General features: G+C 40.7%; 2 protein-coding genes across 2 annotated transcripts in view; one reads left to right on the forward strand and one right to left on the reverse strand.

The window, feature by feature from the left end:
* Nucleotides 1-9,449: 9,449 nt before the first annotated feature.
* On the reverse strand, nucleotides 9,450-13,609 carry inab (internexin neuronal intermediate filament protein, alpha b). Its single transcript, XM_061829402.1, has 3 exons — nucleotides 12,548-13,609; nucleotides 11,995-12,119; nucleotides 9,450-11,912 (listed from the first exon to the last, which is right to left on the reverse strand). The coding sequence occupies exons 1-3, from the start codon at nucleotides 13,592-13,594 to the stop codon at nucleotides 11,636-11,638; spliced, it is 1,449 nt and encodes a 482-aa protein (XP_061685386.1). The 5' UTR covers nucleotides 13,595-13,609; the 3' UTR covers nucleotides 9,450-11,635.
* Nucleotides 13,610-14,568: 959 nt separating this feature from the next.
* Nucleotides 14,569-22,437, forward strand: part of nt5c2b (5'-nucleotidase, cytosolic IIb) — a 32,584-nt gene continuing 24,715 nt past the window's right edge. The window contains exons 1-2 of the mRNA XM_061829400.1: nucleotides 14,569-14,821; nucleotides 19,062-19,179. Coding sequence (XP_061685384.1) covers nucleotides 19,079-19,179 — 101 coding nt within the window. The 5' untranslated portion in view covers nucleotides 14,569-14,821; nucleotides 19,062-19,078. The remainder of the gene's footprint in view (nucleotides 14,822-19,061; nucleotides 19,180-22,437) is intronic.

A 22,437-nucleotide genomic window follows, 5' to 3' on the forward strand; every position in this document is an offset into this window, starting at 1 on the left:
ATTGAACCAAAAGATGGAAAGCACATTTGTTTCTTTATGTGTTTAAATGAACCGTGGTCAAAATCTGCGTCTGTCTGCACCCTCGCACTCTCATCTCCTAACTTTCAGCTTGATTCATCCCTCTCCCAATCAATTCACCAAGACCAAGACCTACCATCCTTCCTCTGACTCTCTCTCTCCTTCCGCCAGTTATACTTGTTTTAAATTCTGATCAGTCCTGTAATGACTACATTACTAAAATGCTGAATTAATCATGGCAGTGTCAACAAAACGGGCAAGGCAGACCTTCCAACATGTTGCTGTTGGTCTGTGTACATAGATCAGTAATATAAAATCCCTCCCCATTTGCTAGGCAGATCATTGAAATATTTAAACTACTCTTTAATTAATCGCTCATCTGGGTCCATCGATCTTACTAAGTGTGTGGTGTTAGCTTGCACCCAGACCAACGACTTCATAGGGATGCTCACACTTCCATTTAGCCCCATAATTGTGGTAGGTACATATTTGAGCAGATGATCAGACAGAAAAGGTTTGACAAATAGCTTTTTCCCTTGCCATTTAATCTCATTTTGAATTATGGCCTTGTCAACGTAATGAAAAGCATGGTTTTTTGTCGTTGGTCAATAGCTGTTTGTGTGTTTATAGGGATCCAGTAGATGAGGCTTTGGGCACACTGCCAGAAGGCGGAGCACAACTGCAGTCAGAGTTCAGGAGATGGAAGACTAGTGATGGCTAAGAGAGGGAGCAAACACACCCATGCTGTAGTCATGGAGATGAGACGCGACGGGACTATTGTTGAAGTAGTGCGAAGAAAACAGTACGAGTTAGGGTAGCAAGCGTGTTTCTTATCTTAAATATTCAAACAAAATTTCTGAAAAGATATAAATAAATTAGATTAAATTTTAAAAAAGTCAGGTCCTCAGTCACATTTCAATGCATATGTTGTGCCAGTGTCATCGGACACATGACCATTGCAACTGCAGAAGGTGAAAATAAAAGACAATATGGACTTCGTCTTTAAAGCAATAGCAACAACAACTTCAACTTTTCTGGGAAGACTTTCTGCAAGCTTGTTGGGATTTTATTTTTCAGCAGAATTCTGTCCATTCATACAGAGGAACATTGTGATTGATTCATTAATGGGTTTATGGGTTATGTGGTTTTTCCCAAAACATGCACCCATAGGGTGCACAAGAAAAAAAGGTTTTGCTGCAATGTTCCGTCATGGAGGATTTTTGTCTTTGTCATGATTGCAAAGACACATCTGTGCCACGCCCCCATAATAAATTGTGGCACTTCATCTTCTATCTGAAGGGGTTTTTTTTCCACTCAGTTGCTCACCCTATCGCAATGCCTTCAATCAATAAAGACAGGTGATTAATGAAATCAGGCATACAATATGCATAACTGTCCTCACATTAATTCAGGAAACAACAGCTCTGTTAATCCCAGTGTTCCCTTTAAGGGAATAAATGTGTTACAAAATCACAGCGCCAGAAAACTCTTAAATAATGTTTTGTAATTACCTGGCACTCATCCATGACAAGCAGGTTAGATTGAACGAGGCAAATCAGCAGCAGTCCATCGCTAATCATTGCTTCAAGTTCTGAAAATAAAATACATTCTGCCGTCTCAATTAGTAAAGTGATAATAATCTCCAGTGCCGTGGCAAGTACCAAAACACACATCTAGTGTGATCGCATTGTCACTGAAGATCCCTTTAGGCTGATATCTTGAAAAGCGTAGGCACTTAATCTAATTTTGTTCAGGCACATCTATGTCTTGAATTTAAAATTATTAGTTGAACAGAAAGGGAGTTATACATGGGTCACTTTTGTTAGGAAATCATATAAAAGTGTTGCAACATAATGCAAGCTACACCGGCATGGTGGACGACTGGTAAGTACATTTGCCTCACAGTTTTGGGGGCTGGGGATCAATTCCCAGCCCTCCATGTGTGGAGGTTATTTGTACTCTATATGCCTGGGCGGGTTTTCTCCAGGCACTCCAGTCCAAAAACATGTGTCGTAGGTTGATTGAAGGATCCATGTTGCCTATTGGTGTGAATGTGAGTGTGAATGGTTGTTTCTATGTGCCCCGTGATTGGGTGTTGGCCAGTATAGGCTGTACCCCGCCTACCGCCCGAAGATAGCTGGGGTAAGCTCCTGTAGCTCGCGACCCTAGTGAAGATAACTCGTTAGAAAAATGGATGGATGGATGGATAATATAAAATGTTGTCTACAATTTATTAATTTAGGATCCATGAGAATGTTGCAGTGTTTGGTTTCCTCTGGATTGTTAGTTGCAATGAATCCTTTTCATTGAATGAAGACTTCAATTATGCCCGATACAACACTTTCATCACTCTTTTGCCACTTTGTTACGCAACCTGCAGACTGAGGATACCCATTCAACAACAACTGCCCCAAAATGTTAACCAATTTTTCCAATTATATTTACAGTGGCAAGAAAAAAGAATTGGAAAGGATTTCTCCAGAAATTCTTAATAAAATAAAACAAGAAAAAGACAAACCCAGTCTGCAGAACACAACTGACTATATCTTTAGTTTTTAGATACTCTAAACATTCACAGGGTGCAAAATGTTTGTCTGAACATACAAAGCTGATGACCTGTCTAAAGGGTAACCATCTACGACTACATACAGTAAATTTACACTAAGTTCCATGGACAAAACAAGTAGGTAGGCAGACGTGACTGTCCATGATTGCCATAGCTGCCCGGCAAGATGATTAAACTGTCAAAAAAAAAAAAAAAAAAGTTCCTACTACAGTCATGGTGCATATGAGAAACCTAGTTGGCAGATGAAGATGCAGATGTTGGATGAATCTTGACAATATGTAATTGGGCATAAGACACATTGGAGGTAGTCCCAAGTTAAGTTTGTAATGCTTAATGTTGAGTGAGTGAGTGAGTGAGTGAGTGAGTGAGTGAGTGAGTGAGTGAGTGAGTGAGTGAGTGAGTGAGTGAGTGAGTGAGTGAGTGAGTGAGTGAGTGAGTGAGTGAGTGAGCGAGTTCGCAAGCATTCTTACTCCAGTGTGAAATTGAATAATGGGCATTTTTGCATGTTTCCTACATGAGATGGATTCATTAGTTACTTGTTGAAAGAAAACTGATATAACTTACTGTATTAATCGGCAGTATACATATGCACCGCTGCACTTACACCAACTCTGGAGCCAGGCCAAGGCATCAGTGCTCAATATGCCTCAAACTTGCTCCGAAATTGCTTGGTGTCCACATTTCATCCATAGAAAGCCATGTCAGAACTTAACTTAAGCTTAAGTGATCCTATGAGAATATAACAGTCCAGAAGGGAATGTAGTGGAATCCGTGGTAAACTGCAAAGCAATAAGTGCACAATTGAGTCTCCGGGACCTAGCTGTTCCATCTCCTCATGGCTGGTCACCAACACTGTGATGAACCATCTCTACATAAAATAACGAACAATCAAAGTGATGGAACTGCAGATTTCAGTCAATGCTATTTTCTCCAATTAAGAATTGCTAATTTCATGAGGTTGGAAATGTTGACAAAAGTATCTCTAAAAGCCTTGATGTTAATCACTCCATGGAAAGATGGATTGTAAGTAAGTCAAGTAACTCCAGCAGTTTCTATTCTTCCTAGAAGTGACCATCTTGTAAAGATCACTGAAGGGCAGAGGTCAGAATTCTCAGTGAAGCGCAGCAAAATCCTCGAGTGTTGGCCAAAGACCTATTGAAATCTCTGGCGCATGCGGACATCTCTTTTGAGAAAGCTACACTAAGCAAAACAGCACATAGGCAGGGATGTCCTTGGAGGACACCCAAGTGGAGGCCCACAGTACACACTTGGAATGGTGCTGTGATGACACCACTGCATCGTCTCCAAATCTGCCCAGACATGTATTTGCTTGCTAATCAATCACTGCCAGAGATCGATCAGTCCAGAATTGTAATTCGGGCGTGCAGCAGCACAAACAGAGATTGCATCTTTGTATTTGTATTTTATGTGTATTTGTCCACCTCCCAATAAAAGAGAGAATGATGAAAGAGGAGGTGCATGACTAACACCTCCCCCGCCTGCAATCCCCATACTTACTGTCTCAGGTGTGGGTGTGCATGTTTGAAGTCCTTATAGTATGTGGAGATTTGTCAATAAACTGACCTCTGGAGGCAGGTCGTTTCGATTCCTCAATTCTGACCGCATAATGCACTTTGCACGGCGGTAGAATTTCCCTGCTGTGTCTTTGCCTCCAATGTGGAAAATATTCGTGTCAAGAAGAAAATACAATTGAATAAAAACAATGTTCAAGTCCGCCAATTTTGATATTGACTATAATAGAGGTGTATAGCATATTCTGGCTTTGCATAAAAAATACAAATGCCAAATGTTGTAAGAGGTACTGACTTGAAATTTATTTTTGAATTTTGGAGTTTGCAGAGGTGCAGAGGTGTACAGCACCACACTGAGGAGCCTTTTTGACACGTTACACTTCTGAATACGATGCACCTGGTTGGAATGCTAAAAACAATATTAAACATGTTGATAAAATAATTCCCTTTTTAAGTCTGGCAGGCATTAAGATGTATTTAATTATAAAGCTCAACGAATGCAATAATAAAATATGAAAATCTTTTAAAAAATCTGTTCAGTGTACTGCAGTTTCCCAACACAAAGTAAGAAGGTTTGGCACATGTCTGTTATTTCAGAGGTGTAGCAAACTGTGGCAAATTCTCATTAGGTATTATATTATTACTCATCCTACTGTATACATCATTCCCCATTACACAATATCAATATTGCTGCTTTTGGCACGGCTTTTGTAATATGATTATTCTCGCGTCCTCTCACCTTTCCATGTTAAATCCTTTCTCCTGCTCCTGTCCAATTACACTGTAACACAATTAAGCATATAGGTAGGAAATGTATACATTTGCGCTGTTAATAGAATAGAATTTTGAGACTTTTTAGCTTGTTCCTTGGGATGAAGCATATAATATAGTACTTCATTGCAGTTGTCCTTTTGTCCAAGGTGACCCGTTATATTTTGCCCAAATGATTGCTGGTTGGAATGCTAAAAACAATATTAAACATGTTGATAAAATAATTCCCTTTTTAAGTCTGGCAGGCATTAAGATGTATTTAATTATAAAGCTCAACGAATGCAATAATAAAACATGAAAATCTTTTAAAAAATCTGTTCAGTGTACTGCAGGTTTCCCAACACAAAGTAAGAAGGTTTGGCACATGTCTGTTATTTCAGAGGTGTAGCAAACTGTGGCAAATTCTCATTAGGTATTATATTATTACTCATCCTACTGTATACATCATTCCCCATTACACAATATCAATATTGCTGCTTTTGGCACGGCTTTTGTAATATGATTATTCTCGCGTCCTCTCACCTTTCCATGTTAAATCCTTTCTCCTGCTCCTGTCCAATTACACTGTAACACAATTAAGCATATAGGTAGGAAATGTATACATTTGCGCTGTTAATAGAATAGAATTTTGAGACTTTTTAGCTTGTTCCTTGGGATGAAGCATATAATATAGTACTTCATTGCAGTTGTCCTTTTGTCCAAGGTGACCCGTTATATTTTGCCCAAATGATTGCTGACCTGCTCGGATCTTGAAAAATCAATCATCACGGTTAAACAGGGATATAATTAACCCTCTTCTATTGTAGTGTTCCCCTGGGTTCATCTCCCCTGCACATCTGCTTCAATCAGTCAAAGAACCATCTGAGTAAGGTCTCTTCCTGACCAGCGGTAAACAAGACTTAATTTTCCTCTGAAGTGAATGCTTAAGTTGACTGACCCTCACTCATGGAGTCAAACAGCACAGAGAAATTCCAATACTGTACATTGCTTTATGAACATTCTTTTTCTTTATGAAGAATTACTTGCAGCGGGAAGATTAATGAGAGGGGGTGACAGTCTCTGACCTCAACCAGTTTCACATCTGTCCAGACACACAGGAAATTAGTGATCATGGTGATGTAGAATTTTTCCACATAAAAGCTAATAATAGAATCTCTTGTTTAATTCACAAGATGAATCTGCAGAAAGAGCCAAGACATTGATTAAGTCACTTCAATATTTCAGAACATTAAAATAGCTGAAGCAGGAAGAATAGATGGACAGGGAGCTCACATTGCACACTGTACCTGCTGCACTGAGCTTTGATCTTTTGATATAATATAGTTTTTATAAGGTATTTTGTTTTTCAAATTTAATCACACTCTGAACCTTGAAGGTTTGGGTCAAATATATCACAATTTTAGTCTTTGAGTTATCTTCAGCTCTAAAATGCTGTGTCATAGTCTGCAGCTCAAACAGAAGATCCTGGAATAGCTCAACTGCTCTATTATGGATAAGGCAGCGGCAGAAGCAACATCACCACCAAATGGGCCGAGTGATCCATAACCTTTCTGCAGCTTAATCCCACACTCCAAAAACATGGACTGTACAAATTGAAAGCTCCAAATTGCCCGTCTTGAGGATGTGAGTGTAAATGGTCGATGTCTGTCTCTAATTTATAGCTTTGTGACTAATTGAGAGGCACTGCCTCTCACTCATCTGGCACCTGTGACCCTGAACAGAATAAGCAGTATAGAAAATTAATGGATGGAGGCACTAAACAAGGTTGTCACTGTCTAGACAGGGATAGGTTTCAAATCCCTGCCCCGCATGTGTGGAGTTTGCATGACCTCCCCGTGGCTGCCTGGGTTTTCTCCGGGCGCTCTGGTTTCTGCCCACATCCCAAAAAGATGTAACATTAATTGGACACTTTAAATTGTCCCTAGGAGTGATTGTGAGTGCGACTGTTGTTTATGTTTATGTGCCCTGCAATTGGCTGGCTACCAGTTCAGGGTGAACCCTTCCACCTGCTCGATGACACCTGGGATCACCTCCAACACTCTCGCGACCCTTGTGAGGATATGCGGCTCATAGAATGAATGAATGTTCTTATGTTCTAATACTTCTAGCAGGCAGTGTACCTAAAGTAGCACATTAGTAACATCTCATTTTAGTTTAAATGATTTTGTAAAGCCAGAGAGGGGTGAAAGTACAAAAAACTGAAACTGATTTGAAATTAATACATACACCGTCAGTGCAGCTTTGACCAGAAACACACACACACACACAAAAAAAAAGTAATTTTAATTCTTCCCCACAACAAAACAAATTCAAGTGCAATTGGTGGTCCTATAGTTCAATTTACAGATCTGAGAAACTGTCATTCCTAAAATTTTAATTGTATTCTTCTTATTGAAGTTCATAGCATGCCACAATATCTATAGGGAATCTCTTCCAAAGGTCAGGAATCAGGATGAGAAAAGCCTTTCTCCGGGGAAAATAACCTTCCACCAGTCAGCCTGTTTGGATGGCTCTGCTGGCTTTGCTATTATTAGTCCAAAGGGGAAAAAAAAAAAAAGGGGAACTGTGATGGCTTGGTTAACAAGGCGCATCATACGCCCTGCTTCAAAATGATGCAGCACTTTCAGCCAGGCAAGAAAATCGTTGGGAGGAGGTGATTTGTTGTATTTTTGGGGGGAGGGGGGGGGGGTTGTCAAGTAAGGTAAACATTTAGCGACTGTCTAATGTGTTTGTCAAGCACATGCCTCCTTTTTGTGTTTGTGCACCAAGCCCCACGTCACACTACATCTCTCACAGCCGTCACTCCCTAACGCTGCCAGAGCAGAAGGGATGCTAGCAACGGATTCCAAGGCAACAGCAGGAAATTAACACTTTGATGACTGACAAAAATACAGATACTAGTTTTAAGATCTGTCCTTCAGTCAAATAACATGATGGCTCTTATGAATAATGCTTTGAAAGGTTCTGCTTTTACATTCATTTCTATTTGTTATATTGTAATTGTATTCCATTTACATTATCTGCATTACAATTGCTTGTTACAGTTTTTGAAATATTTTGTGTGCTTTGTGAATACACATATTAAATGAATTCTGTAATATTACCCTTAAAAAATGATATACTGAAAGACTTTTTTTTCTGTAGAAACTTAGTTCCCTTATTCTAGTGGCAACAAGTAATCAAGGTGTTTCCCATTGATAGTGTGAAAACACTGTCGGGCGCCCAACTGAAACTGTCTATCCACTCATATTGCTCATTGCAATACATGCTGTGATGTATTAACCTGTCTCATGAACACCAACAACAACTGAGAGACCAGCTGGAACACAGAGAGACATATTGCTGCACAGAGCATGCAACATGGCCTTAAGACCTAAAAAGACACATTCCCATTTAATGTTTGCAGAGTATATGCATTTAAAAGACACATGACCAGGAGAATTTATAACTGTGCCTGAGTCTCAAGTTCACCAATTCTGCCACATCGAGACTTAGCACTCAACTGACCATAGAAGCTGCTTCTTCATGAACACAGTCAACATTAGCTACCAAAAGGCAGACTGTAGGAAAGAAGGTTTGAATTAAATGCTATCAAGGGATTGGTCATATAGAAGCATTTCTTGTCTGAGTTATCAAAAGACGGACTGCAATAAATGTAACAACACACAGGAGGAATTTTTAACTGCAATGTACAGTGATTGCAGTGGGTTTAGACGGCCAGTGTTTGGCCGGTGTTCCTGCACCATTTTTGAATCGCAAAATAATCCCAGAATATCCTATATGAGATCAAACATTTTATACAAGGCATCAGCTATTTGGGTGGTTGTGAGGTTTATAAAGTTTGCGTACTTTTTATTTTTAAGCAAATTAGAGACAGTTGTTGAACAGCAGAGCTTTTCTCATGGCGTTTCAGTCCCTTACCACACCGTCTGCTTGGAAGCATTGCAGAGGTATAAATCTTTGAAGAGCTGCACCCAGCATCACACATGCGCTACACACATCAAGGCTGTCCCACCCACTCGATGGTGGGTGTGGGGTAAGGACTAATCACAAACGGATCTGTGATGCTCAAGGTGTAGGGCGTTGCGTCAGTTTGCTGACCAGTGGTAGAAGGGCTTGTGTCACAAACGACCTCACGTTGTACTACGGCAGATCATCCATCATCTCTGTTATACACATTTTGCACTTTGCCCCGAGTCTGGAAAAGAAAATAGAGTACTCAACAGGAGACAGCTGTTTGTTGTCTATGGGCTTAAAGCGACACTTAAATTTGCTTGTGCATTAAAGGGAAAAAAAATGAAGTTGATGTTTGGATAAACAAGACTGGATGAGTTGATCAAGAACACTTGATACAACAAGACTTTTGGGATGCAAATAACAGCACCCCACTAAATAGCAAAAAGGCAACAAAATGAGGGAGCAGTAACCAACACATATTGATCATTAAAACACCCCAAATGTTTTGCACTATAAATTCACGATTAATCCCTTATTTCTGAGCACCCGCAAATGCCAAATCACTAATTGCCAAAAGAAAAAGACAAACAGAACTATTTGCAGCCTCAGTAAGGTCAAATCTTTATTGATACAGTGTCTCACAGCAATACATAGCAAGTTGAAATACTAACGCGAGTAACATATCAACTACATTCAATCTCTAAGCTTATCATGTATTGTCATGGTAGTGCTATAGAAATACAAATAATGAGCAAACACCCAACTGGACAGAATCATCCGCACCACGAGCAAACAAAGCTGCTGGTGTTTTAAGGCATTTTATATCCTACAGCATTTATTCTGTGGCAGACAATTGATCCTTGCATTAGACATTTTTGACACACTGTAATGTCATGCCATGACCTGGTCCTGCACGTGTGTTTTTTCTCAAAGTGTAACAGTGGTGGGACAACCTTTGAAAGTTTATTTGGTTTGCTGTGTGGTTATAAAAGTTTGTTACTATGGAATGCAGCATACAAACGGTGTATATGTGCTAGTTAAAATTTTCTTCCGAAGTCCTTTTAGGATTGGCCACTGCATAGCAATACAAACACACGCTCACTACAGTACTAACATATTATTTGTTCCCAAGCCACGAATGAAAGCCAATCCAGAACATTCTTGCATCTTGTCAGGGCAGTGGCTGCACAATAAAAAACATTGCTGTGATTAAGCTGGCAGTAAGCAGGCAAAAATTAGTGGGCTACAAGTAGCTCACTCTAACAGGTTTCTATTGGTGAGGTCACACTACAACAGAGTTTTAATCCAGTCATGGCCAAAGTTTGAAAGAGAGAGGTCACATTTTAAACAAGTCAAATCTGGAGTTTTTGGATTGGCTGTACTGTATTAGAACTCCCGTTTCAAGATTTGGTCTTCAGACTTAGTGACATGGATTGTGGGTTCAAAATGGGCTTTAATAATCAATGAAACATGAGAAATGCAGCTACACATTTTTTTTAATCACTACGGCATATCTGACAGAATCAGCTTTTTGTGCTTAAACATAATTTACAAAACAATTCCCTGTGTATGTTTAAATGAGGAAAAATGACTCCTTTTGAATCCTCCTCTCTTTTATCCCTATCTTCATTGTGTTTTGGGAGATTTATAATCTATAAAGCTGTATCCTACAAAGTTAACAATCATTTGTAGAACAATCATCGATGAATGCTTTGCCTGACGATTTTGTGCGTGGTCACTGATAGAAGAAGGGAGTCAAGGGCAAACTCCTCAACTCTATCATTGTGCTGAAGGAGCAGTGGAGCTGATTCCATGCCAGGTTGACATCTACTGTACACACGCCATGCAAATTAAGCACACCTAAAGTACATTTCCTTTTTTTTCCCATTATAATTTTACAACTATTGTTATTGTTCAATAGGATTAGAAAGGGCAGTGTTCCATTGAGGCTGTCCTCCGACTTTTTGTGCTGCTCTCATGCATGCACCATTAAATAACGGATGCGCCAATATGAAAAGGATATTTATGTGAGGTGATTTTTTTTTAAATTTTGAGTTGCTTAAGCAATATAACAAGCTTATCATTTTGGGCAAGTCAGATACTGTTCATGCTGGCTGGTTTATTGTAGCTCAGTTTTGTTTTGTTTTTCCTACTGAATGAACACAATTTTTCTACTTTTATTACTATCATCTGTTTTCCTATAAGTTAAACGGAGTATACATGTGTTGTGTTCAAAACATCCTTCAAGTGTGCAAAGTGGTTGCACACTTTTTCCTTTGAATTAGAGGAGTTGTGTTTAACCAGTTATAATCTACTTTGTGCATCCGTGTGATGCAAGTGTGAACAAAGAGTTGAGTAGTACACAGGAAAACACCACAGTTCTAGCATGTGCTGTTTTAAGGGTTTCTTTTTCATGGTGAGAGAATGACAAACAAAGAACGTGAGTAGAGTTTTTGAACGGTGTTGTCGTGGAGTGCTGACACTAGTGGAGTTACAATGCTTTTCCTTTGGGGAAAGACACTTTCCTTTGGATGTTATGTTATGTTATATTTTGTGTTATTTAAGGGAATTGAAATAAACAAAACAAACCTCTAGATCTTAAATTGTACTTCTGTTTGCAAATCCAACACATTAATACAAGATGTTTATGAGAAGGCAAACTACCATCATTAGGTTCCTGTGATGTTGTAAGTGTAAAGAGACTGGGTTTGTTTTAGTATGGGAAATGATCAAAGAAGGGCAGTTACCAAACAAATAAGGTTTAGTGGTCTAGTAGGCTTAAAATGGGGTCCTAGTTTTTCTGGTTGGGGGAGCTATCACTGGCATCTTGGTGCTTTTCCTCCTTTTTAGTGGTGACCACTGTCTCCTCAAAAACCTCAGTGGTGACCTTGCTCCCAGCCTTGCTCTGAGGCTGGCTCTCATCCTTGCCATCCCTCTTGGAGCTCTTGCTAGAGCTGCTGTAGATGCGGGACTGGTAGTTGTAGCTCTGGCCGCCGCCCGAGGTTATGGATGGGCTGGGATAGGCGACCCCTGTTCCTATGCGGGTCTCCTCACCCTCCAGCAGCTTCCTGCGGGTTGATAATAACAAAAATAGGCAGCAAAATGAGGGAGGGCGTGGAGTTTTTTTTAAATTTATGTTAGGTCTCCTACCTATATGCTGCAATCTCAATGTCGAGAGCCATTTTGACATTCAACAAATCTTGGTACTCCCTCAAGTGACGAGCCATCTCACTTTTAGTGGCCCTCAGCTCATTCTCCAACTCTGCTATGCCATCCTGTGAAAAAGATAGATTTATATTTAAATCCTATCAAGCAACGAGAGACATCTGTAGTTTTGGGTACATGCAATGGTATAATAAAAAAAGAATGCGTTTTCCAGTATTCAACAATGTCCTTACCTTGCGCAACATTCCGTAACCTTTCATTGCATTGTTCATTTAAAAGCTGTGAGCATATAAGACGGAACTAAAGGGGATACATGTTTTGCAACATGATGAAAGAGAACATAAGGACATGGGCGTTGTCACTTGCAGATGCTGAGATATCCTGGGAGAAATGCAGCACCACTGACAGAGCTCGTAAGCCACAGCTTCCACCTTGTTTACAATTTTTTTGTTTAAATTGATGACCCAGAATCACTGTGCATGTTCTTCTCATTGAAATGAGGAGATAAATAACATTGTGAACAAACTGTGAACAGTACCTGGTAGTTTCCAATCTCCACGCTGTGCCTGTCCTCCATCTCCCTGAGCTGCTTTTCCAGGGACTCATTTGTGCCTCTCAAGCTTTCAATCTCGATGGTCTTGGACTGCAGCTGCCTCCTAAACTCGCTCATTTCCTCCCTGCTGGCCCGGATAGCATCGTTGCTGCGGGTGGCCTGCTCAGAGAGGTCGGCGAACTTGGTCTTGTACCACTCCTCGGCGGACTGCAGGTTCTTGGACGCCATCGACTCGTACTGACTTCGGATTTCTTTGAGGGCGGAGGTGAGGTCTGGCTTGGCGACCTCCATCTCCACAGACACTTGAGCAGCCTGGATCATATCCGTGAGTTCGGCCACCTCCTCCTCATGCACCTTCCTCAGGAAGTTGATTTCATCAAGAAGAGATTCCACCTTCTTCTCCAGGTCCAATCGCACCATGGTGGCGTCCTCCACGTCTTTCTTGAAAGCTTTGAGAGTGGCCTCCGCCTCTTCACGGGCACGGAACTCTTCTTCATATTTCCCCCTGAGCTTCTGGAGGTCATCGTCAAGGCTGTCTCTCTCAATGAGGAGCTGGGACTTGTCCCCGTTGAGCTCATCCAGCTGGGAGCGCAGCTCGCGGATCTCCTGCTGGTAGAGCTCAGCCAGGCGGGATGGTTCCGCCTGCCTCTGACGCAGGGCCACCAGCTCGGTCTCCAGCACTTTGTTGTGCTGCTCCAAATTGCGAACTTTCTCAATGAACATGGCGAAGCGGTCATTCAAACCTTGCATTTGTTCCTTTTCATTAGTACGGACAATTTTGAACTCATTGTTCAGGACGCTGCTCTGTGCCAGGTCGAAGGTCTCCAGAGGCATAGACGAGTAGGAGCGTCCCGATTTTCGGGCGTACGCGCCCCCGGATGAAAGGTGGCTCCGGGATGCGGAGGAGGCTCGGTAACCTCCCCGCGAGGACACGCTCATGGCTGTCCGAGATGGAGAGGACGAATAGCGGGGAGACTCCCCGAAAATCCTTCGGTAGGAGGAAGAGGAGAAGACTTCGGATCCGTAGCTCATCGTGGCTTGAAGGGAGACAGAAGAGTGGATGGGCGCGTCTCGCTTTTATAGGCGGAGGCAGCGCCCTCGTAATACTGAACCACAGTTTCTTCCATCCGAATGGGTCAGCAATACAAAGTGAAATTACATCGGTCTTTATTATTGTTATTATTAGTATTATTATTATTATATAGGCACACTTTGATGACAAATTCACATTCATCCATATGTCCACTTATTTAATCTTTTGTGTTGGCTCCAGGTTAAATTGTCATTTTTAGACAAAACGTGGTTACTATCCAGTGGAAGATGCATGGTTTATAAAATAACAACAAAAACAATAATAAAAATATTGTAACAATAGCAGTGAGGCATTGCACATTCCACATCGATCCCGCCCGTAGAATAAATATTTAGTTCAAGTGTAATGCGCCAGCAAAAGTAATCTCTTCGAATCCAGTTCGACACACATCTTAGAGTAAAATTAGTTTTGTTATTCCAATAAGTATATTCTCCACCCTGGAAGCAATTTTAATTCTTGTTTTTCGACTTTATACACTTTACGTCATACCGCACTGCACATCAGCTTTTAAAAATACGACTTTACTGCCCTCTGTTGGAACGGACAAGTATTCGGTAAATGCTGACGTGACGTATGGCGGTCAATGAATTATGCACCTGCAGAGCTGCACTCATGAATTCCGAGGCGCTCTAAAACTGAGCAAATTGAGGCCTGCCGCACACACCGAATTTATCAAATCCAGCACTATTTATGGCCTTAACTTTCCTCATTGGTTAAGTCATTGGCGAAACTCGAAGCTCAGAAACGTGAGCGCCTCACACTTTCTCACAGTTATGCAAGTGTTCCAAGCACTAGACCCTCCCTGCCAATTATGTTGTTGTTAACGACATTATTGTACTTGTTAAGTCGTGGGTTGCATTTGCAAGATGAGTGTTGACCCCGCCCCCTCTGAAAGACCGAAGGAGGTCCCGCCCTCTCAATATGCCTTCCTGGTACAGCTTGGCGATCACACAGGACAGAGGGACAGAGGAACTCCACAGAGCCGCAATCTGACAGGAGAGACAATCTACCCCTTGGCCCCTCGCTGCACGTTTTCGGGGTCTGGCTGCAGCTTTCTGTGTTGATCTAAACAACCTGTCTTTTGGCTTTCTGCGAGTTTCACGTTGCTCGAAGCGCATGCACAGACCAAGTGGCGGTGCAGTTGTTTGACACGGGACACATCAGCGGTGAGTACAGTAATGCTAGGACAGTCAGAGGCAAAGCTATTTTAAACACAATGAAACCTTCTACGGCCCCTGGTGGCTGTTGTTACTGTATTCCACCCAGATAATGTCTTTTTTAGCCTTGGTCGGAGCATTCCTATCGCCCCATTTCATCAATGTCGAACAAGGAGAGCTTAGAGGACTGTTAGCTAGTCTTGAAAATAACAAGATGTTCGGTTGTCCAGCGAAGATGTTTTCCTTTTGGCCTTGTGAATTCCACATCGAGCGTCAGTGCAGTTCATGGGTGATCTCATATATTACAGCGACACTTTGTTTTCAGGGGTGAGGTACGCTGTCGTAGCTTTCATGAACGGAGGAATATGTTGTACATGTGGAACAAAGACCGTTTGTATTAGAGCAGGCTTGTCATACTGTCAATCTGAGCTCCCATATGGCACAACCGGGACCTCGTCAGAATGTAAACAGAGGTGTCCTAAAGCCATTAGCTAAAAATGACTGTAACCCGTTGGTTGTATGGAGTTGTTCTGAAGCATACTGATGCACCAAAAAACGCCTGCATGCAAATTTGATGAAAGATACTTGTGGTCATGTCTGCCTTTCCGTGACACGTACTATCATGTGCCTCATCTGCCCGGTTGTGACACCAGAACAAGAAAGCTGACTTAAGCGCTTGTGCTATGCAACCTACCCTCTCCTCCAGATTCCAGTACAAACAACTGACTAATTACTATCAACAAGTCTGAACCCAAAGGCCTAGAAAAGTCCATGCAATCAGTTGATAGTGCACTTAAATGTACTTCCTACCTACTTTTCCTCCAAGGACTTACTCGCTTTGGTTAGTATTTGATTTTTCATGAGTATTTATTACAGGCAAAAATGTCAAAGTTTACATATTTGCCTTTAATGCTTTGTATATTTGCCTTTGATGGTCTGTACTAAGCAAGCTTACAAGAGTGTTCAGTCCTTTGACGAAATAGCGTGGAAAATGTGGAATGTCTTTAAAATAATACGGCAGTTGAGCCCAACATCTCCACTCCCTCCCTGACATGCTTCATTTGAGGCGACACCAAGCCATTCCTTTTTTTTTTTTTTAAATGTTTCCCACTTAGTTCTAAAGTTTCTTCTGTATGCTGTGATTTCATCACCTATTATATTTACACTACCACTGTCACAAATTCAAACAGTAAAATATACTCTTAATCAATCAGAACGCTTCAGTAAAGATAAGAGCACCCGTCCAAAGAAAAAGGAATGCACAAATGTGTGTTAATACAGCAAGCGCAAAACAGTGCTCACAGCATGCGATTGAAATAAAAAAAATAAACAAGACAAAAAACAATCATGAATCTAATGGAAGTTGACTTGTTAAATTCTGTTTGGCATGTCGAGTGAGTGCACGGGAGACATGTTTAAACTCAAAACTGAGTTAACTCTAAATGGTAAACATGGTGATACACAGCAGTGTTGACTGCAGGAGCGATCTCGTCTTTAAAAAGGAAAATATTTTGATGCCATTTTGACCTCGGAAAGTACCAGTACCGAACTAATAAATACAGTATAGCTATTGCGTAACCCCAGGTTATCACACATTTCAAGACAGATGTTATTTTTCTGTCAGATGGTGTTTTACATATTGACGGCAGAAACTGTTGTGCTGTCTGAGCTTTCAACACCGAAAATGCTTACTGCGTTGGCGTGCATTGAAATGCTGTCCACTGTGACAAGCGAAACCAAAGGTTGTACCATACTTGATAAAAATAGTAAGAGAGCACCATTTATTCTTGTCAAATAAAGCTTGAGTAACAAAAATGGGGGTAATTTAGAAAGTAAAAGATTATAAGTAGTACCAATGAAAACAAATTATTCTTAATAGTGATTTAAATGGTTGGAATATTTTATATATGGTATTCTTTTTCTGTATTGTTTAACTGCCATTACTTCAACTTGGGGCACGGGGGGGTGGTACATGCATGGACTGACTCCTTTCATTCTGTATTTAGTGGGCAGGATAGCTACAAAACTAAGATTTAGTGATCATAGTGTAGTAGTGGTTCAATGGAGCACAGCCAAAAAGTTAAGAAATAAATATTGTATGTGGTCCTAAGGATGTACAGTACTTCATTTTCTTGGCAAGTGTGCTTTGCATGTCTGGCTGTTTAATTTCAGCCTATCTGTGACTGATTATAGGCAATGGAACGAAGGAGATACGCTTTCTATCCATGACAACATGTAGATTAACTGTGGACAACGTGCATTTGATGTTGGCGTTATTTTGTAACCTGAGTGAGCAACACTGGGGTTATTTCACTACGTATTGAACTTGAAGTCTCTGTAAAGTGAATTCAGAAATTTCTTTTTTAAATACATTTGAGATGTTTGAAAATAATTGGTGGAAACATACAAAGATTGAGAACTGAGACTCTTGTGCTAAATTGTGGCGCTATGGCATTGAACTGTTTTTCACCATTTTAGTTTTCAAGCTTTTTGGGGGTGTGACTAAAACGGCACCCAGTGATGTACTTGGGTATCCAGCATGAGTCGCCCAACCATCACTAAATAAGAATATGAGCTGCCCAACCATGTAGTCAGGAGACCAGCATGAGCCCCCCCCCGCACTATATAATGTGTACTGCTACAACATGCAGTAAAGACGATACTTATGCCTACATCAAGATATGCTTCTACTCTGGATGTCACACTTTATAGAAGAGCTTGCTGTCCTTATCTTTTTTTGGGAGTATGTAACTAGCAGGAAGTATTACAGTGAAGAAAATAAGAAAATAGTATGTGTTTCATGTGGCCATTTCTAGCTGTGTATTGTCTGCAATTTTACAATGATGCAGTAATGAATGACCAGCAAAGCTTTACTTCCCCCTTTCCACAGCACATTATCCACTAATTTTGGCCCAGGTCTACTCAGGATTGGCACTTTCCATTGGCAAAACCAGGTACTACAAGGTACTTCTTTTAGTACCTGTCGATATACGGTGAAGAAAATAAGTATGTGAACACCCTGCAATATTGCAAGTTCTCCCACTTAGAAATCATGGAGGGGTCTGAAATTTTCATTGTAGGTGCATGTCCACTGTGAGAGAGATAATCCAAAAAGAAAAATCCAGAAATCACAATGTCAGATTTTTTTTTCAATGATTTATTTATGTGATACAGCTGGAAATGGACAGGTGTCTTTATGCAGCTAACGACCTCACACAGGCGCATCTAATTGAGAATAATACATGGAGTGGAGGTGGACTTTTAAAGGCGGACGAACAGGTCTTTGGGGGTCAGAATTTTAACTGATCGACCGGTGTTCAAATACTTATTTGCAGCTTTATCACACATATTAATTGTTAAAAAATAATCCATTGTGATTTCTGGATTTGTCTTTTTAGATAATCTCTCTCACAGTGGACATCCACCTACGATGCAAATTTTAGACCCCCCATGATTTCTAAGTGGGAGAACTTGCAATGTAGCATATAGTTCAAATATTTCTTTTCTTCACTGTATATAGCAGACATTTAGTGTGAGCCACAGACCTAATGACATGTGCCGCTCTGTCCCTCCAAGTGTCTTTAATATGTGGACCTACGCACCGAAACATCACAAAGGGCAGAGGTGAGGCAATGGACTAGCTCACTGTCTCTCTGTACAATCAGCTCTATGAGGCCTCAAGTACCATGTTAGCTCAGGAGCTTGCTGATGGCTAGCACCTCTCGTCGCAGTGTATTAAGCAGATGGTTTCATCCTTCAAACTTGTAGCCTGCGTCGGCATAAAAAAGATTATCTTATCGTTATTAATAGACTTTATAGCGATCTGATCGGCTTGATCGGTATCGGCTGGTAATTACAATTTTATTTTGATCAGCTTTAATGTCATAATTTTACCAATCTGATCATTGAGCACCTTCCCAAAAGACATTTATTCTCTGTTGCCACTGTACAGTTCATTTTTAGCCTTGTCATGGCTCTTTTGATGTACTGCTGTAAATATTTGACAGTCGACAAAGTTAAAAAATGTTCCCAGTGTGAGACCGATAAGACGTCATGCCTGTATCAGACTACGCAACAAATTTGAAACAGGGTCCCGCAACAGATTGCGTTCAACCATACACGTTTCACGGCATTAGGATAGGTAGAACCACTCGCAATGTGGAACCACAAGGTAGCCCGTGTTGAGAAAGTACGGATGCAGACTTTTTTTTTTTTTTTTTTTTTTAATTCTTCTTAACTGTCTCCCCAGACACTGAAAGACTAAAGATGAGTACTTCTTGGAGTGATCGACTGCAGAATTATGCAGACCTGCCTGCCAACATGGACAGATTAACAATGAAAAAATACAGACGAGAGCCCTACCATAGGTAAGAAACATCTGCCTCTACTTCCCACAGATCTGTTTAACATGCACTTTGCATAGAATGTTGACGGAATGTTTCTGACTTGAACGTGGAAGTAATCCTTTTCACGGTTCCCAGCGTTCAGTCCCAAAAAACCAAAACAAGATTTATTTTTTGAGCCTCCTCTTTTAGTCGTTTGGACCAGCAGCTATGTCACATAATTTGATAGAATGTGAAACTCATTATGGCATTTTTAGTTGTCAATTTTCAATCTCAATGTGGGCTGCCACATTAATATATATGTATATATATATATTTTTTTACTTTTACATTGTTTTTTTCTGGATGTCATATCGCATTAGTTACTGCACACCATAAATCGATCCAGGGTTGGTAAGAATAAAAATGTACACTGAGTACTTTCAAATAAATGTAATTAAGTGGTGCAAAAACTTTGCAGGCCAATCGTTGAGCAAGTTTCTCTGGCATTAGTTTCGCAGACTGTTCCTTGGGTGTGGTTTTGTTTTTGTCATCAAGCAAAATTCTCACCCTCATAGCATACTGTTGAGATCATGACTCTCACTGCGTCAATTGATGCTTATTTTGTGCATCAATACACTCACAATTTTTGTTTTTCTTGTTGTATTTTTGGGAGACTCTTGTCATATAGGCACCCAACGTTGTTGACCTGGGCCTTGGTGAGACATCCAGAGGCTCCATGAACCTTTCTCATTGGTGATGACGTCTGTGAAACACTCAGACATGCATAACAAGAACATTTAGTATCATCTGTGAGATAAGATTGTGCCTCGCTAAAGCCATTAAATGCACGACACCGCTCAGGGAGAGGCACCGATTCACGGGGTATGGCTAACAACTACCAGTCACTGACCTGGCAGTCATAGTAATGCGGGGAGTGCGCCGTGGTTAAAAAAACATAAAACTACTTACTCGTTCCTCTGTTTTCAGTAATTATTCACTGTATACGTTCTACTCTTAAGTCAATTTTGGGTGACTACTTTTTATGTTTACTTGAGTCAGTCTTGTCATGTAACAGTGTTGTTACTTGAGTACAATATTTGGTTACCCACCTCTGGGGGGAAAATCCTCTATTGCCACTTTACGTTTAAGCAACATTTTGTTCATCAAATCAGCCTTATTTATTTCACTGGTCTTTTGTATTTTTTCTTTGAGGTGCTGCAGGTCGTGACACTGGTTTCGGTCCCAGGGAACCACGAAACGCATGTACATCGCCGATAAGAGTTCATCCACTAATACATCTTGTATTCATTAAGAAACACGCCTACATTTATCAAATTAGTTTATGGATATTAGTTAGGTATATTCATCGACGGAGCGATGATAGGGATTATGTCACAACACAGAATGAAGTAACTACAAATTTAGCAATGGCCAATAACAACAGAAAAATAATGTACCTAATATTTTCCTGGAGGATGCATTTGAGATTAACCATGAAGTTGGTAATAGTAAAAAATAAAGTGAAACAGACAATGATTGTGGTCAATTATTTTCCAGAATAAGAGCGCTTAAAGAGGAGGATGCTATACATGTGGCACAGCTTGAAGCAGGCAGCAGGCGCATGTGGAGATGGGCCTGGCTCAAGTTGGAGGCCAAAACAAAAAAAGCAAAGAAATGAGGCAAATTTATTTTTAATCCTAAATTTGTACAGCAACATGTACTTGAAATATAAACAAAATAATACAATGTGTTTATTTTGGCTTATTGTACTCTTCAGAGACTTCCAGATAACTTAATTTTTTAAAATTAAAAACATTCTCTGGGGGATCCTGCCAGATCCCTCTGCAATGCTTGTTTGTTTGTTTTGTCACCTTGTGCATGTCTTTGGTGTTTGCATGTCTGAGTTTGATTAAAGTGACCTTTTGTTTATTTCATAGTACTACTGAGTGTAGACATTCAAGTGAAAGCAAACTCTTTATTTATATGACCTGTTTAAATTAAAATTAATATGTTAATATTACGGCGGCACGATGGATCAGCTGGTAAAGCGTTGGCCGCACAGTTCTGAGGTCCCGGGTTCAATCCCGGACATTCGTGTGTGGAGTTTGCATGTTCTCCCGTGCCTGCGTGGGTTTCCTCCGGGCACTCCGGTTTCCTCCACATCCCAAAAACATGCAACATTAATTGGACACTCTAAATTGCACCTCGGTGTGATTGTGAGTGCAGCTGTTTCTCTCCATGTGCCCTTCGATGGGCTGGCAACCAGTTCAGGGTGTACCCCGCCTCCTTCCCGTTGACAGCTTCAGCACTCCGTGAGGATAAGCAGTGAAGAAAAAGGATGGATGTTAATATTACAGTATTTAACCCATTTTTGCTCTTATGGGGCGAAGATTGTTGAAAGTGGGACTTAAAAATATGAGTGTGAATGGTTGTTTGTTTATATGTGCCCAGCGATTGGCTGGCAACCAGTTCAAGGTGTACCGCGGCTCCTGAATCCAGCAGTTGAGATGAGCTCCAGCATACCCACAACCCTAGTGAGGATTAGTGGTGTAAAAAAAATACATTATTGTTATTAATAATAATAGTTTGATTCTTTCTCTGTACAATCATTTTGTATACCTGCTGTACAATAGTTGGTGATCTGAAGGTAAATATTCTCCACAACCCCTTCCACTATTTGAGTAACACGGCTGTTGCTTGCTAGGTTCTGCCAGACTTGAGACTGTTCTGGATGTCTTTGACAACAACTCTTTGAAAAAACACACGCATGCACACACAAGCAACAACACAGAATGACGTAGAATAGCCACAATCAATTTTGCAACAAGTCAGAAAGCGTCTGAATGGTAAGAAAGCAAAGAGAGGAGGGGTGGGGCAGAGAGGGTGGAGTGGGGGGAGGGTGAGGGTTCATTGTTTGTGGGTCCTGTGGTGGCCTGCTGGAGCAGGTCGGAAAGTCAACGTGAGGTTTAATTTGACAGAATGCATCGCCACTCCTTTCCAGGACAAACAACTAAATGGGAGCTTGTTCATTATGGAACTGCTTCAAGGTATTTACTGTCTGGTTTGGATGAGTTAGACGTGATGACAAATAAATACATTTTTAATCTATTATGCCATTGTGGCGTAACTCTTTAGTCTATTTGTCTTTTGAAGTTTGGGATTGTTTTTGCTGATTAGCATCTTTTTTTCGATTAGAATGAAATACTGAACTTTGCTAATACATGATATATTCCCCACACTGATATTAGTCTCGAATTGTGAAAACTAAAACCATAAACCTCTTCTGCTAAGTTATGGATG

Source organism: Syngnathoides biaculeatus, chromosome 9 (genome assembly GCF_019802595.1).
Source record: "Syngnathoides biaculeatus isolate LvHL_M chromosome 9, ASM1980259v1, whole genome shotgun sequence".
Lineage (NCBI taxonomy): Eukaryota > Metazoa > Chordata > Actinopteri > Syngnathiformes > Syngnathidae > Syngnathoides > Syngnathoides biaculeatus.